Here is a 15,597-nt window from a genome sequence, read left to right on the forward strand (position 1 = left end):
TAGCCGTTTTATATAATACTATGTAATGTAATATATAATATATATATAATAATATTGCTGTATGCAAATTGCGCTTATATGATCCGGAAAAAAATTAAAAGCCCACTTTGGCCTCCAAAGGGGAAAATAAAAGCACAATATTTTTGGTATATTTAAATTGACTCTTTTTGTTTATTTAGTATTATTATTGTATATTATATATTTTACTATTTTTTTTATACTATTAAAGCGTATGTATATAATATATATTGCCACTATTTACAATTCTATTATTGTATATACTTGAAAAAAACTGGGAATATTTTTTAAAAATACCTTACCTATTTTATAAATAAATATAAACATAAAAGATAAATAAAATAATAATACAAATAATCAATAAATATCCAAAAATTTAGCGAATAAAAATATAAACAATTTTGCATATATAAATAAAAATATTTTATATATTTTTATTGATGTTTTGAAATAAATAATAAAACAACGTAAATAAAAAAAAAAAAAATATTAAACTATTATATTATTTATAATATAATAAATAAGTCATAGAAATAATAATTATTATAATTAACATTTTATTAACTTATTAATTGTAATTAAAATTTATTAAAAATGGTAAATGTTCCAAAAACACGAAAAACCTATTGCAGTAATAAATGCAAAAAGCATACCATGCATAAAGTCAGCCAATATAAAAAGGGAAAAGAAAGATTGGCATCTTTAGGAAGAAGAAGATACGATATGAAACAAAAAGGTTTTGGAGGTCAAACAAAACCAGTTTTTAAAAAAAAAGCAAAAACCACTAAAAAGATTGTACTTAAATTGGTAAGCAATTATAATATTAAAATGTGTATATAACGAAATATAATTAAGTACCCATATCTCTTCCGTATAAATATATATATATATGTATAGAGATAGAGAGAGAGCTACCTTTACTACATCGCTTATACGCTTTGGTATTATTTTCACAAAACCCTAATTTATATTATATCCATTGTTTTTTTTTTTTTCATTTCAGGAATGTACAAAATGTAAAAAAAAGAGATTTCAAACCTTGAAAAGATGCAAAACATTCGAAATGGGTGCTGATAAGAAGAAGAAAGGAGCAGTATACTAAACCTGATATACAAATATACATTTTTTAATGTTACATATATATATAAACGATTTTTATATTTTTACACGTTAAATATTTATTTACAATTTGGCGTTACTATGTATGTATATATTATATATGCATAGGCCCGCACTAATAACACAAAAACATTATTTAAGATCCTTGAACAAAACTTTTAACTGTTTTTTAAAAAAAAATGTAATTTACAACAATGTTACCTATATATAGTAAAATATTTACCACATATGTACCAAGGTGTTAAATATGTAAACATATAAGCATATAAGCATTAAGCATATAAGCATATTATTACGCATTTTCGCGCATAGAAATATACATATATATATATAAGCATATTATTACGCATTTTCGCGCATAGAAATATACATATATATATGTACAAAATGTGGTGACATATAGAATAATTTCCCTTTACTAAAAATAAATAATTCTAAAGGCTATATAACGCCTTAATATGTATTTCTCAGAATATTGTTAATTCGTTTTAATTTTGAAAAAAAAAAATATATATATAAGTTCTAAAATTTTGTATATTATACAAAAAAAAATATGTTTTCAAATAATATAATGAATTATTTAACAATGGTTTCTAATTCTCCTTTGTTATACAAATCTGAAACGATATCACAACCACCAATAAAATTATTTTTTACATATAAATGAGGAATATATGGCCAATTGCTATATATTTTTATTGCTTCACGTAAGTTCCTATTCTTCATTACATCAATATAAACATAATCTTTCACATTTACTTTATTTAGTATTTGAACTACCTGTTTATAAATATATTCATATAAAATAAAGAAAAATAATATAAAATTTTATTATTTATTATAAATTGTGTGCATTTAAAAACAGACAATGAAATGAAAAAGTTAATAAATTATTACACTTGCACTAAATCCACACAAAGGTTGTTCAGGTGTTCCTTTCATAAATAATACGATCTTTTCTTTCTCAAGAATATCTTTGATTTTTGTTTTTAAATCCTGCATTCAAAAAATAAAACAAAATTATATTTATAAATTTAATATATAATATGCATACATGAGGAGGGACTTAAAATGTAAAATATTTGTCCTTTCTTTGGTTTGTATTAACCTGATATATTTCTGTCTTTTCAAAGTCCTTAAAGTCAGTAACATTATTATTTATAATATTTTCAGGTGTTTCTCCTTTATTATTTTCCGAAGAGTTGCTAAATTTAGCTTTTTGAGTACTCACGAATCGAAATAAGTTACTATTCGTGTTCATTACAACTTTGCTTAAAGGTGAAAAAATAGTAAATTTGTTTTTTATTATCATTTTTAAAAAAATATGACATGTCATGTATTTTTATTGAAAAAGACACAAAATAGCTAGTTGGAATTATTTACACATATAAAAAGTATATTTTGTTCATAATTTTTTATTTTTATTATTTGGTATAGCTAGCTTTTTTAAAAAAACGCTACAAAATATAATATATATTAGCCGAATTAACCAATACTATATACTATTACAATGTCATATAATAATTTTAAAATGCGTAAAATTTCACTTATAAAATAAAAGCCTTTTAACTATATATCATGCTTATACATATTTATGTACACCCTTTTGTGGACCATATCTTAAAGATATTGGTTTATATTTTTGGAGATCTACTTATATGAACAATTCATAATAGAAAAAAATTATTTCCATAAATATATACCGAGGTTTTCATATTTTTTTAATTATTTCATATTAATTTTTTTTTTTTTTTAAAAAAAGCTAGCAAAAAAAAAAAATACAAAAAATATTTTCGAGAAAGTAATAACGAATATTGTATATTTTGTATTATGAAGATCTATACATCCCGATAAATTATCTTCTGGACATATATTCAGTTTAGTAACTTTTATATTTATTTAAATATTTTACACAAATAAATAATTTGGATAGCTACATAAAATGTTTCAAATATCATAACAATAAAATATTTTTAGATTGCCCTTAAATAATATTGTAAATTATATAAATTCCCAAACAAATAACCATAATAATTATTAATATTCTAATTCATAAAAATATATTCTCAAAAATAAAGTTTCGATATCGTCATAACAAGTTAATTACATATATAATAAACACGAAAAAAATAAACTAAAAAAAGTAAATTTTGTAATGTATATATATTTTATTTTTTTAATTTATATCATAAATATAATAAGATTTCTATTATTTCTTTTTTCTTTTAATTTACATATTAAATATGTATATATATAAAAATAATCGTAATAAATGAGGAAAGTTCACAATACAAAAAATAAAGTCTACACACATTATATGTATATAAAATATTTATATAATATATAAATATTTATAATAATGTGTAATGTTTATTTAATTAAAGAATACTAATACTAATAATATTACAAATCCTAATGAATTGCTTACAATATTAAATATACTTGAACATTTATCCATTTTACAAATTTCAGTATCAATATCCTCTAAGGTCAAATTTTCTGGTTGCTTGTTTACATTTTTTCGTTTTCTAACTCTTACACCAGAACCACAGGTTACACTACATTGAGACCATTCCTCTGTGAGTTGACTACTTATCTGTTTAACAAATTCTAGTATTTGTTCCGCGCTTGGGACATAAGAATCTTCATTATTATTACCATTATTATTGTTATTGTTGTTATTACCATCTGGCTGTGGGCGTGGTTGTTGTGGTGGCTGTTGTGGTGGCTGTTGTGGTGGCTGTTGTGGTGGCTGTTGTGGTGGTTGTTGGGGTGGTTGTTGGGGTGGTTCTTGTGGTGCTCCTGGCCCTTGTGGTGCTCCTGGCCCCTGTGGTGCTCCTGGTCCTTGTGGTGCTCCTGGTCCTTGTGGTGCTCCTGGCCCCTGTGGTGCTCCTGGTCCTTGTGGTGCTCCTGGACCCTGTGGTGCTCCTGGACCCTGTGGTGCTCCTGGACCTTGTGGTGCTCCTGGTCCTTGTGGTGCTCCTGGTCCTTGTGGTGCTCCTGGACCCTGTGGTGCTCCTGGTCCTTGTGGTGCTCCTGGCCCTTGTGGTGCTCCTGGCCCCTGTGGTGCTCCTGGCCCTTGTGGTGCTCCTGGCCCTTGTGGTGCTCCTGGCCCTTGTGGTGCTCCTGGTCCTTGTGGTGCTCCTGGCCCTTGTGGTGCTCCTGGCCCCTGTGGTGCTCCTGGCCCCTGTGGTGCTCCTGGCCCTTGTGGTGCTCCTGGCCCTTGTGGTGCTCCTGGCCCTTGATCTACATTTTCATCTGCCACTACTGGTTGATTCAATTTATTTTGAGCCTCTTTTGGTGGATCATCTTTTTTAGGATCTTTTGGGGGATCATCTTTTTTTTCTTCTTTTGGAAGATCATCTTTTTTTTCTTCTTTTGGAAGATCATCTTTGTTGCCATCTTTTGGGGGATCATCTTTTTTTTCTTCTGGTTTTCCGTTGAGAGCATCGCCAAGTAATCTGTTGACTATATTTCGATTGTATATTTTTCCATTCTTCGAGTTAAGGACGTGATACAATTTATTATCATTTTCTTCATTGTAACATAGCTCGTTTAAGTTTCTTTGGGCTTGGACACTTTTATTTTGTCCATATCCTGGAAGTAGAGAATCAACTAATAAAAGTGACGCTACAACTAAAATGGTACACTTCTTCATTTTAAATATGTGTGTGTATATATAAGTTTTGTTTTGTGTTAATGTTTTTTTTTTAATTCTTTTTATAAGGATTGTCTTATGTGAGGGTTATCAAAAAAAATAAACTAAGATATATATTACGACAATTTGTTCACATATATTAAACGTTATTTGGGGTTATAAATATATATTTTAAAACGAAAAAAGGAAAATATATAATTGAAAAAGTACAGAATATAATATATAAAACCAAATATGCTTACATATATATATAATTGTAGAAAAAATAAAATAAATAAAATATTATATAAATGTGTTATATATTTTTTAATTGCATATTAATTATTTTTAATTTAATTTAAAACATATTTTGGAATGAAAATATAATGATTTATAGCTTTATATATATAAATAAGTTGATATATTATTAATGCAGAACATATTTCAATAAGCTCATGATATAGAAATAAAAAAGCTGCATGCAGAATTATATTATATCTTATAACAAGCCCTTATCTTCTCTTCATTGATAAAAAAACTGCATGCAAATTATTATATCATTTACATTTTCCATGGTACAACCTTATATTCCTCAATTACAACCAACCCATATGCATGTCAATATAAAAATATGTACATAATATTTGGTACCTTTTTTATTTTAATTACAAACAAATAACAAATATATGCATGCATAACACATTACCCAACAATTTTATGCTTGTTAATTATTTTTACTCAACTTGAGGGTGGAAAAGAAATATATATGCACACATATATATATAGGCTAATATATATAGCAACAAATATATATAATATCGCTGATTATAATCATTTTTTATATTTTAAAAAATGTTCATACATATATATGCATGCTTTCACCATTTTTTCATTTGTCTATGGTGAAAAATGATTATAATTTAAAAAAAACTCAAATTAAAAAAATATATAATTATTTTTAGCTTTTAAGGGCAGTACATTATTTGATAGAACAACTTTTATGTACAAATAGCCCCATTTTAACATTATACAAAATATAACCATCTTGCATATTTGTTACGTAGGGGAATATACACACAAATATAAATAAATATATATACATACATATATGTATATGCTAAAAATAAGGGCATAATGGCTGGACAAAGTAAAAGTGTGCTCATATTTACTCACTAATTTGTGTATATGCATTTCTATACATGTAAAGAATAATTTATGATATAATTATTTAAATAAAAATTATAGTTATTTTCCATTTGGTAAAGCTTGCAAACATCCAAGTTATTAATCTAGCTAAATATATTTTTTTTTTTTTATGAACAGTCATAATAAATTGGTTTATGAAATTAGCTATTTTTTACAACATGAGGACAAAGCTTGCAAGATTTGTACCAACGGATATAATCTACAATTTATAATATATTGTTTATATTAAAACGGCTATTCAGATATATATATATATATATTATATATATATAGAGAGAGAAAGAGAGCGAGAAAGAGAGAGAAATAAAGAGGTATTGTAAAAATGACGAGGTTTGTAAATGCATGTTATTAAAACAAATATATCAGGGACTACAGGTTAGTATATTCCATCTTCCCTTTTTGTGTATATGATTGCATAAAATAAGTTTTTAGACATTTAAATATATATGAAACATAGTAAAAAAATATTATATACTTTTTATACTATAAAAAACAAATAAAAATGAGAATAAATGTGTACAGATTGGAAGAGAAATTGAAAAGCTAATGAAGATTTTAAATTTAGTTGGTCAAAAAAATAAACAAATTTCTCAACAGTTTAATTCTTTTATGAATATATCAAATATTTCTTCCTAAGGTTTTGGTTTGTTTCTTTTTATTTTTTTCAATTTGGTTACATTTCTTCTTTTTTTTTTTTACAATAATATAAATAATCAAAAAAAATTACAAGTTTAGTAGTATTATTTTAATACTAAAAAATATTTATTATAACGAATATAAACAACGGAGGTAATTCAAGTCAAATATTTATAGATATATTTTTTGTATGTGTTATTTAATATTTGGTTTGGTCCTTAATTTATATACCACATTCATTATTTTCATATATTACACATTTAAATAATACTTACATATGTATGTAATTTGTTGAGACTATATTTTTATGTTTTATATTGAATTATTTTTCTATTTTATATATATGCATTTTCAATAGTGGTTTATATAATTGTGATAAGTATAGGAATGGAATGTGGCAATATATTCTTTCAAACACCTTCAATTCATCTTTTTTTTTATTGTTGTTAATTTTGTAAACAAAAGAAAATATATAAATTAATTGAAATTAATTAAAATTAATTAAAATTAATTAAAATTAAGATTAATTAAAATTTATTCTAACAATAAGCATTTTTTAATTTTTAAACTCTCCTTGGGGATCGTCTCATTACATTCCCGTTTTTTCTGCACTTAAGCCGAAATTTTTATTAATATATTTTACTTTATTTTATTTATTTATTTTTTATGATTTTTTTAATTGAATAGTCTCCTTGCAAATGTTGGCTAAAAATAATTTTTTTGGAAATAACTCCTATGGAATAGTTTTATTCCATCTCTATAATTTTCCATTTCTCCAACCTCGTATGTATATTTAATAATATACATACATATTTTTATAAGGACAATAATAGCTAAACTAATATACATATGCAAATACTTATAGAAAAGCAACCTTAACACACCCTTAAATAATATGCATACAAAACCATGATAGACTTTGAAAGATACCTACACTTGATGTTGGATAAGGGAAAATATTATTCCGTTTTCGAAAATATTCTAATTTATTACATTTTTAAGAGATATATTAAAACATTTTTCTTTACTCATTCAAATAATTATAACATTGAGATATGTTCTTGTAACGAATTAAGTTTAAATAATTTGATTTTTTCAAACTTGATAAATTTTGATTTTATTGTAGATTATGAAAACAAGCATTTAGTGACATTTTTCTCACGTATTATATTAGGGGAAACAACTAACAAAAATAATAAAACTAATTTTCAAAAATATTGTGAAATAAAAAAAAAAAAAAAAAAAATAGCTAGGTATCTAGCCAAATGGAATGTTAACCTTTTGAAAATACTTCATTATTATTACATGTCAGAAAATAAGAGTGAAAAGAAATTTGAAAAAAAAACTGATAAACAAATCAATGATTTTTTTCATGTATTTGGGACATATATCATAGCATTGTTACATTTCGAAAATAAAATTATCAAAACAAAAGACAAACCATTGTTTTTATTTTTGTTTCTTTTATTGTTTACGAAAAAGGCTAATGAAAAAAAACAAGACAAAAAATACATAATTATAAAAAAAAGTCAAAAACAAAATATCTCAGTTTCTGATGAAGGAGAAACTTTTTATGAATATATTAATAATGGATATTTTCAAAATATAAAATATAGTTCTATAAATAAGTTAGTAGACAATCATTTACATCATGTATACATATTTGACGACCAATATAACACAAATATTGTTGAAAATGGAAAAGAACAAATAAAATGTGATCATGTGTGTGGAGAAAAAAAAAAAAAAAAAAAAAAAATTATTGTTTTATGTAAAAAGTCTTTATTATTTTTAAGTAAAATATGCTTAGATTATTTAAAAAGAATAAATTATAAAATATATGAAAAACCTCATTTAGTATTTACAAAAGAGAATAATGACCCTTTAAGTTTTATCAGAATAAAAAAGGAGAACTCCTTATTTAGTAATTATATTCCATTAATAAGTTACATAAAAAATATAAAAAAATCAAATATAATATTTAAAATTTTATTGCTAAAAATATTTCATAAGGACAAATTTATTAAGACAGTTTCAAGAAAAATTATTGATTGTCCTATATTTTTTAAAAAGTATTTAACTCTCTTTTATTTTAAGTTTGTTTATCATAATTCTGAACAAATAAATATAACCAATATTCCAATTTTTTCACAATATTTTAAAATATTAAAATCGATAAATAAATATAAAAATATAAAACCTTTGTCCTTTCAAATGTGCAGTGAACATTCTGAAACAAACTTTTATAGATTGTTGTATAAATATAAAATAAAAGATATAAATAAATATGCTAACAATAATACTAAAGACAAAAATGAAAAATATATTCTCTTTACAATAACATGTGCATATATATGCCTCATACTCAATAACAATTATTATAACTTATACTTTTTATTTATTATAATTCTTTTAAAAAGTGGGGATTCAAAACTTCATGATAAAATAAATTATTTTATAAATCAATTAATAGAAATCGATCCCAGTAATCAATATTTATGGAATGTGAAAAATATGCTTTTTTATATATACATACAAAAATGTATAAAGAAATATATATATCTTACTTACATCTATGAATGGAAACAAAATGATATGGACATTTTCTTACCTCAATATTTTATATGCACAAATAATGTAAAAAAAGACATTAAAAAGGGCATCGTGAAAAAATATTCTGAAATTGAAAGTTTTCAAAATGATTCGTTTGACAACATTAATAATTACCAAAGAATACAAAAAGGAATATGGAAAAAACAAAAAACATACATAAAAGGAAAACCAATTATTAAATCATTACTATTCTATAAACAGTCTTCTCACAACCGTAAACATATAATTGAAAAAAAGTGTAAAAATAAAAAGAGCGAAAAAAATACACTTACTTATTTTAATAAAAAAAATTTTAAATATATAAAGAAAAATTTTAATTTGTTTTTTAAAATTTTGGAGAAAAAAACATATAATTATATGGCAGCTTCACACATTTTTATTTTTTACAACAGCTTTTATTTTTTTCCCTCTAAGGAAACTATGCTTTTAAAAAATAAAATAATCCCCCAAAATTATAAAAATATTTTGTACAAAAATATTTATTATTATGCAATTCATAATTCCTATCTTTTATTTTGCATAAAAAATTTATATCAAGATATTATTGCTTATTTAAGAAAAATTTTTTTTGTGATAATACGAAAAAATGTCTTCGTATATAATTGTAGCTTTCCTATTGTTCAGAAAGAATGTTTGTATTGCACAAAAAAAATAAGCAACCATATAAATGGCTATAAAGATTGTACAAATCGTACAAATTATGCAAATTATACAAATCGTACAAATTATGCAAATACTGAAAGTATTAGTTATCAAGACACAAAAATAAAAAAAAAATTCAAACCCTACGATACTCATTTGTTATCATTTTCTTCCAGTGTTGATAAAAAAGACAACCCACTCATTCAAAACTATAATATTGCTGACCTTTTTTATTTTTCTTTTTGTATTAATTGTAGAAATAAATTTTCCCACAACACTGAAAAATTAAAAAACGCTCTTTTATTTAAGAAAGATCAAAGAGAAAATACACACACGTGTGCAAATAAAAGTCCAGAATATATACATGTAAAAAATATTTATTTCGACTTTTATTTAATCAAAAATGGCGACAATATAAAAAAAGATATCATAATTTCGACATCCCTTTTTTTGTTTAAAAAAATAAGCTTGTTTTTAAAAAATTACAAAAATTTCTCAAAAAATATTATTCAATTATTAAGTGCTTATTATGGAGAATTGTGGTATTTACATTTTTATGCTAATGGATTAAGAAGCGTTTTATATTGCATGCGTAATTGTAATTTGGTATTTCTTGAATTATTTTATAATTTAATTTTGCCACTATTATTTTGGGGAAAAAAAAATTACACAAATATAAATGAAGAACCACACACATATTTTTCTTATCAACAAGCCAAAAATGAGATAAAAAAAAATAAAAACTTGGATAAAATAATTTTCAATTTTTTTTTCAAATTAGACATTCATTATAATAATCAACTAAAGTTTTTCAAAAAATATTACACAAATTTTAGGGCAAATTTTGAAGGTAAAAAAAGACAAAATAAAACACATACTATTATAAAACAAATCAATAAAATATTTAAATTTTATTTAAGTGGCGACAAGCCATTTTATTTTTACCAAGGAAAAAAAAAAAAAAAAAAAAAAAAAAAATGGATAACTACCCATTTTTATATTTCGTCCGTTGATATGTATAATTTACACACGGACATTAGTACAACAATTTTAAATGCTTATAAAAAAATGGAAAAAAAAAAAAGTGAGCAAAAAAAATATGAACAAAAATTTAGGCAAAACATAACTAGCCAAACAAAAGGTTATTATTCAATATTTTTTAAATCTATAATCAATTTAATTTATGAACATTCATTACATATATATAGAATGTTTAAAAAATATGACATTACTGAAAATAGTATATCGTTTTACAATAACAATGAAATAAATAATATAAATTTCAATAATATGAATAATATAAATTTCAATAATATGAATAATATAAATTTCAATAATATAAATAATTGTAGTATTGGAAAATATAATAACATGATAAAATGTGTGAAAAAAAACATTTTCGAAAATAACCAATTTAGTTATACAACTCGAAATAGTATACTAAATAATTTGGTTATTACATATAACGAAATAAATAATTATAAATTTGATTTAAAAAAATCTTTTCCTTTATTTTACAAAATTTATAGAGATATATATATTTTTTTTAAAATTATGAAAAAAAATAATTTCACTTTATTTTATGTCTTAAAAAATTATTCCTATTTATCCAAAAAAATTATAAAAAAAAAAATATATTTTTTAAAATTTCTTTTTTCACATTATTTTATTTTATTCTTATGTGAACATAAATATGTTTTTTATTTGTTAAAAAAAATATACAAAATGTTGAAATATGTCTTTTTTAAAAAATAAAATTCTCTATATACTTTGCTTTTGTATATAAGTTATTTTCTTCATGCAATTCTCTACTATTCCGTCTAAAATTCATTCATATATATATGTATATGCTTTATTATTTTGCATGATTTTGTTTCAGTTTTATTTTTAATTTGTGTGTGTAATCAAAACTGTTTGACATGCATGATTAAAACAAAAAAAAACAAGTTGTAAAGTTAATTAAAAAATTATGCATTTCATAAGACAAAACGTTGGATAAAAATTGGCTGTACGAAATACTAATTAAGGGTATAAAACTAATGAAAAAATAAAATAAAAAAAAATAAAAAAATAAAAAAAATAAAAAAATTACAAATAGCTTATTCTTAACAAAAAAATTAAAGTAAAAATGGAAGTAAAAATTAAGGCAAAAAATGAAAGTAAAAAATAAAATTATTTTTATAGAATTGTTTTTATAGAATTATTTTTATAGAATTGTTTTTATAGAATGTGCGGGTTGTTCACTATGTCGTATTCAGGTCGGCATCGATATTTGTTTTATGGCTTATTAATTTTGTTCATAATTTTTGTAAAATAGTCAAAGGTTGCCTTTGTTTTCCTGCTTATATCCATATATTGCACACGCACATTTTCTATGTTTCAAATAATCGTTGATTATATACTGAATACGGTTATTTAATAAATCATACAAATTCATATATCGTGTTTGAAGTTTTTTTCGAACTTTGAATTCCTTTTCTAGTAATAACTTAATTTTACAGTTACTATTTTTTATTTGCTTTTTTATAGTCTCTAAACTATTTCTATAGTTTATTATTTCTCTTTCATATATATTATTTTCATTAAAATTCATAATATATTTCATATTATTTTCTTTCATTTTTTCTTCGTTTTCTAACATTGATAATTTTTCTTCCAATGTGATTCTGATCCCATGTTTTTCACTTATTTCAATTTTTAATAGTTTTAATTCTTCAATTATTTTTTTTATTTTTTCTCGATAATTTTTTTCATTAATATCTTCATATTCTTCATTATTTATTTCCTCATTCAAAAAGGTTAAAGGGAAGTTATCAAAAAATATTTGTTCACTCATTATTTTGTGTATTAGTAAAATTATTCATTTTCATCACTCAAGGAAACAAATATGAAAAAGAAAAATGTAGATATATCAATAATACCTCCTTTTTCTTTTGTCTATATATTCATATATCAAAATTTCTATTGAAGCATTCATAAATATAATGTAATTTTTGATAAAAATATTAACGTTTTTATTATATCTTAATTGGATTGTTTGAAAAAATAAATAAGCTAAAAAATGAAATAAATTTATCCATATAGATTTTCAAATAATCGTTTATTCAGAAATATACTTTCCAATTTGAATTTTTTTTCAAAATAATAACCCCATATTATTTATGTTATTTTTAAATAATGCTTATGATATATAAGCTTGGTTTATTCATCAAATTCAAACATAATTATTCGTTAATTACAACGATTGATATCTTATGTTTTATTAGAAAAATATAATTATTAAATATGCCAAAAATATGAATTTTTTTTTTATTATTTTTTTTTACAAAAAATTATTGCTTATTCAGAAAAAAATAAAATTATAAAAATTATGTGGTATATAAATATGATGATTATTCTCTCCGATTTGAAGTGAAAACAAAATAAAAAAGAGAAGAGGGAAAATAATGTATATTGTTTCAATTTCAAAAAATTATTTTCTACATTTTTTTAAATATTAAATAAGAATAAAAATATATTTATATAAATTATATATCCATTTATTATTTCATTAATTTATTTTTTATACCACAAAAATTGAACAAGTTTATACCACAAATAATATATAAGAAATATATTGTTCAAAATTAAATATGTTTGTTTAACGATTATTCTTTGCCCCTCCATATTTACAAATATAGATTTTTTTTATTATAAATAGGAATAATGTAAAAATTTATACATAATAAAAGTTTATATTTTTGTGTTTTATACTTTCCCCTACCAAGCTTCATATTGGGGGGCTAACCATATGATAACATGTCGTATATTTATTTTTCAGTCTTTAAACAAGGAAGACATTATATATACATATTTTTTTTTCCTTAAAAACGGAAAGGTTTATATAAATATTTATATTTATTAATAAATTCAATTATTTTTGACATGATGTTTTACAATAAAAGACAGATTTAAGAAAATGTTATGCTTATTGCATGTATGCTACTTATATATAGCAATACCTTTTGCCAAGCAAATTCAGTGTACATTTTAAAAATAAAACAAATTAATAAAAAACTAAACAATTTTTACTAAAACATCGAAAAAAATCAGATAAAAATGAATATATATATATATATATATATATATATATATATATATATATATACACCTAATGTTGTGTGCAGTTATAATAAATTGCGTAACGCATTTATTTCACTAAAATATTTTTTTCCCCGACTATAAAATTATCAAAATGTTTTACGTTTATTGTCAAATCATTATTTTTTGAAACATCTTTAATAACTTGTGAAACTTTTCGCTTCGTATCATCGAGCATATATTCCTATAAAAAATGAATAGACAAAAAAAATGATAAAAAAAATGATAAAAAAAATGATAAAAAAAATGATAAAAAAAATGATAAAAAAAATGATAAAAAAAATGATAAATATACACACACAATAAGCTAGCCAAATAAAAAAAAAAAAAAAAAAACAGCTAGCTAATAATTTTATTATTTTTTTTTGGGAGCCTAATTAAAGTTACCTGCTCGAGTAACACTACAGTGTTGTAAAATTTTTTCATTTTTCCATTGATCATATTTGTAATAATATTTTCGGGTTTATTTAAATCTTTTAACGAATCTCGAATAATATCCATTTCTTTTTTTACAACATTTTTATTTACTTTATCAATCGAAACACTAACAGGTTTTGCTGATATTATATGCATACATAAATCATTTGCAAAGTTAATAATATTTTTTTCTTTTGTTTTTAAGTTTTCATTTAAATTGTCTATTTCTATAACTAACATAACACCAGATAGGCCAACATTATTTCCATCAACTATATTATGAATATAAAAATGTAAAAATTCGTTTTCATTTTTTTTGACATATTTTGAAAATCGTCCAATTTTAATATCTTCACGAAATATATTTCTTAAATAATTTAATTCTTCTGAAACAGTTCCATTTATTTCACCATCAGAATTTGTATATGGTGATTGCATAATTTTATCAATAGCAACTAAAGATGTATCATAATTTTCTACTGAATCATTTATATCAATATTTGATGGTATAATTTCATTATGTAAACAAAGTTTTGATATATTTTTAAGGAAAGAAACAAATTTATTATTTCGAGCTACAAAATCTGAATCTGTTAATAATTCAATTAAAACTATTTTATCATCCATAATTTCTGAACATATCAATCCTTCTTTTTGTGTTTTAACACTTGTAGATATAAAGGTCACATTTTTTGTATTTTTTCTAACAAGTTCTATAGCTTTATCAATATCATTATTACACTCTTTTAATGCATTATTGCACACTTGAATACTTGCATTAGTAACTTCTCTGATATATTTTAATCGTTTTAAGTTTTCATTTGAAGAATATATCCGATTTCTTTTATTAATATTTTTATTTTTTATTTGCTTAATACCCGTTATTAAGTTTAAGTTACTCGTTCTCTTATAGCATATTATATGTAACGAACAATTCAAAACAAAAACAAAAAAAAATCCAAAAAATAGCGAATATCTCATTTCATCAGTTCGCTCGGCGTTTTGTGGGATATTATCAAAGACCAAACAGTGAGAAAATAAGTAAATAAAAATGAATAAAAATGAATAAAAGCACAAAATACACAAAAGCAAAAGCACTAACTTTTTTATCCCCCCTAGTTATATGATCGATCAACTCATACCCATTCACAAACCCTTTTCAAAGTCAT

The 15,597-nt window shown here is 22.5% G+C and overlaps 6 protein-coding genes across 6 annotated transcripts; 2 read left to right on the top strand and 4 right to left on the bottom strand.

Moving 5' to 3' along the window:
• Nucleotides 1-612: 612 nt before the first annotated feature.
• On the top strand, nucleotides 613-1,120 carry PY17X_0405200 (ribosomal protein L44; the record flags this gene model as incomplete). The annotated part of the gene is made up of 2 exons (XM_726058.1): nucleotides 613-825; nucleotides 1,022-1,120. The coding sequence occupies 2 exons, from the start codon at nucleotides 613-615 to the stop codon at nucleotides 1,118-1,120; spliced, it is 312 nt and encodes a 103-aa protein (XP_731151.1).
• A 593-nt stretch (nucleotides 1,121-1,713) lies between these two features.
• On the bottom strand, nucleotides 1,714-2,449 carry PY17X_0405300 (1-cys-glutaredoxin protein-1; the record flags this gene model as incomplete). The annotated part of the gene is made up of 3 exons (XM_726057.2): nucleotides 1,714-1,917; nucleotides 2,035-2,133; nucleotides 2,246-2,449. 3 exons carry the CDS (start codon nucleotides 2,447-2,449, stop codon nucleotides 1,714-1,716), a joined length of 507 nt encoding a protein of 168 aa, XP_731150.2.
• A 1,062-nt stretch (nucleotides 2,450-3,511) lies between these two features.
• On the bottom strand, nucleotides 3,512-4,795 carry PY17X_0405400 (circumsporozoite protein precursor; the record flags this gene model as incomplete). Its single annotated transcript, XM_723123.3, has 1 exon — nucleotides 3,512-4,795. The coding sequence occupies one exon, from the start codon at nucleotides 4,793-4,795 to the stop codon at nucleotides 3,512-3,514; it is 1,284 nt and encodes a 427-aa protein (XP_728216.3).
• A 2,730-nt stretch (nucleotides 4,796-7,525) lies between these two features.
• PY17X_0405500 (uncharacterized protein) lies at nucleotides 7,526-11,626 on the top strand (the record flags this gene model as incomplete). Its single annotated transcript, XM_719027.2, has 1 exon — nucleotides 7,526-11,626. One exon carries the CDS (start codon nucleotides 7,526-7,528, stop codon nucleotides 11,624-11,626), a length of 4,101 nt encoding a protein of 1,366 aa, XP_724120.2.
• Nucleotides 11,627-12,188: 562 nt separating this feature from the next.
• PY17X_0405600 (conserved protein, unknown function) lies at nucleotides 12,189-12,707 on the bottom strand (the record flags this gene model as incomplete). The annotated part of the gene is made up of 1 exon (XM_022955052.1): nucleotides 12,189-12,707. The coding sequence occupies one exon, from the start codon at nucleotides 12,705-12,707 to the stop codon at nucleotides 12,189-12,191; it is 519 nt and encodes a 172-aa protein (XP_022811535.1).
• A 1,353-nt stretch (nucleotides 12,708-14,060) lies between these two features.
• PY17X_0405700 (elongation factor (EF-TS), putative) lies at nucleotides 14,061-15,409 on the bottom strand (the record flags this gene model as incomplete). Its single annotated transcript, XM_723238.2, has 2 exons — nucleotides 14,061-14,195; nucleotides 14,399-15,409. 2 exons carry the CDS (start codon nucleotides 15,407-15,409, stop codon nucleotides 14,061-14,063), a joined length of 1,146 nt encoding a protein of 381 aa, XP_728331.2.
• Between the last annotated feature and the right edge of the window lie 188 nt (nucleotides 15,410-15,597).

The sequence above is a fragment of the Plasmodium yoelii genome, assembly GCF_900002385.2.
Source record: "Plasmodium yoelii strain 17X genome assembly, chromosome: 4".
NCBI lineage: Eukaryota > Apicomplexa > Aconoidasida > Haemosporida > Plasmodiidae > Plasmodium > Plasmodium yoelii.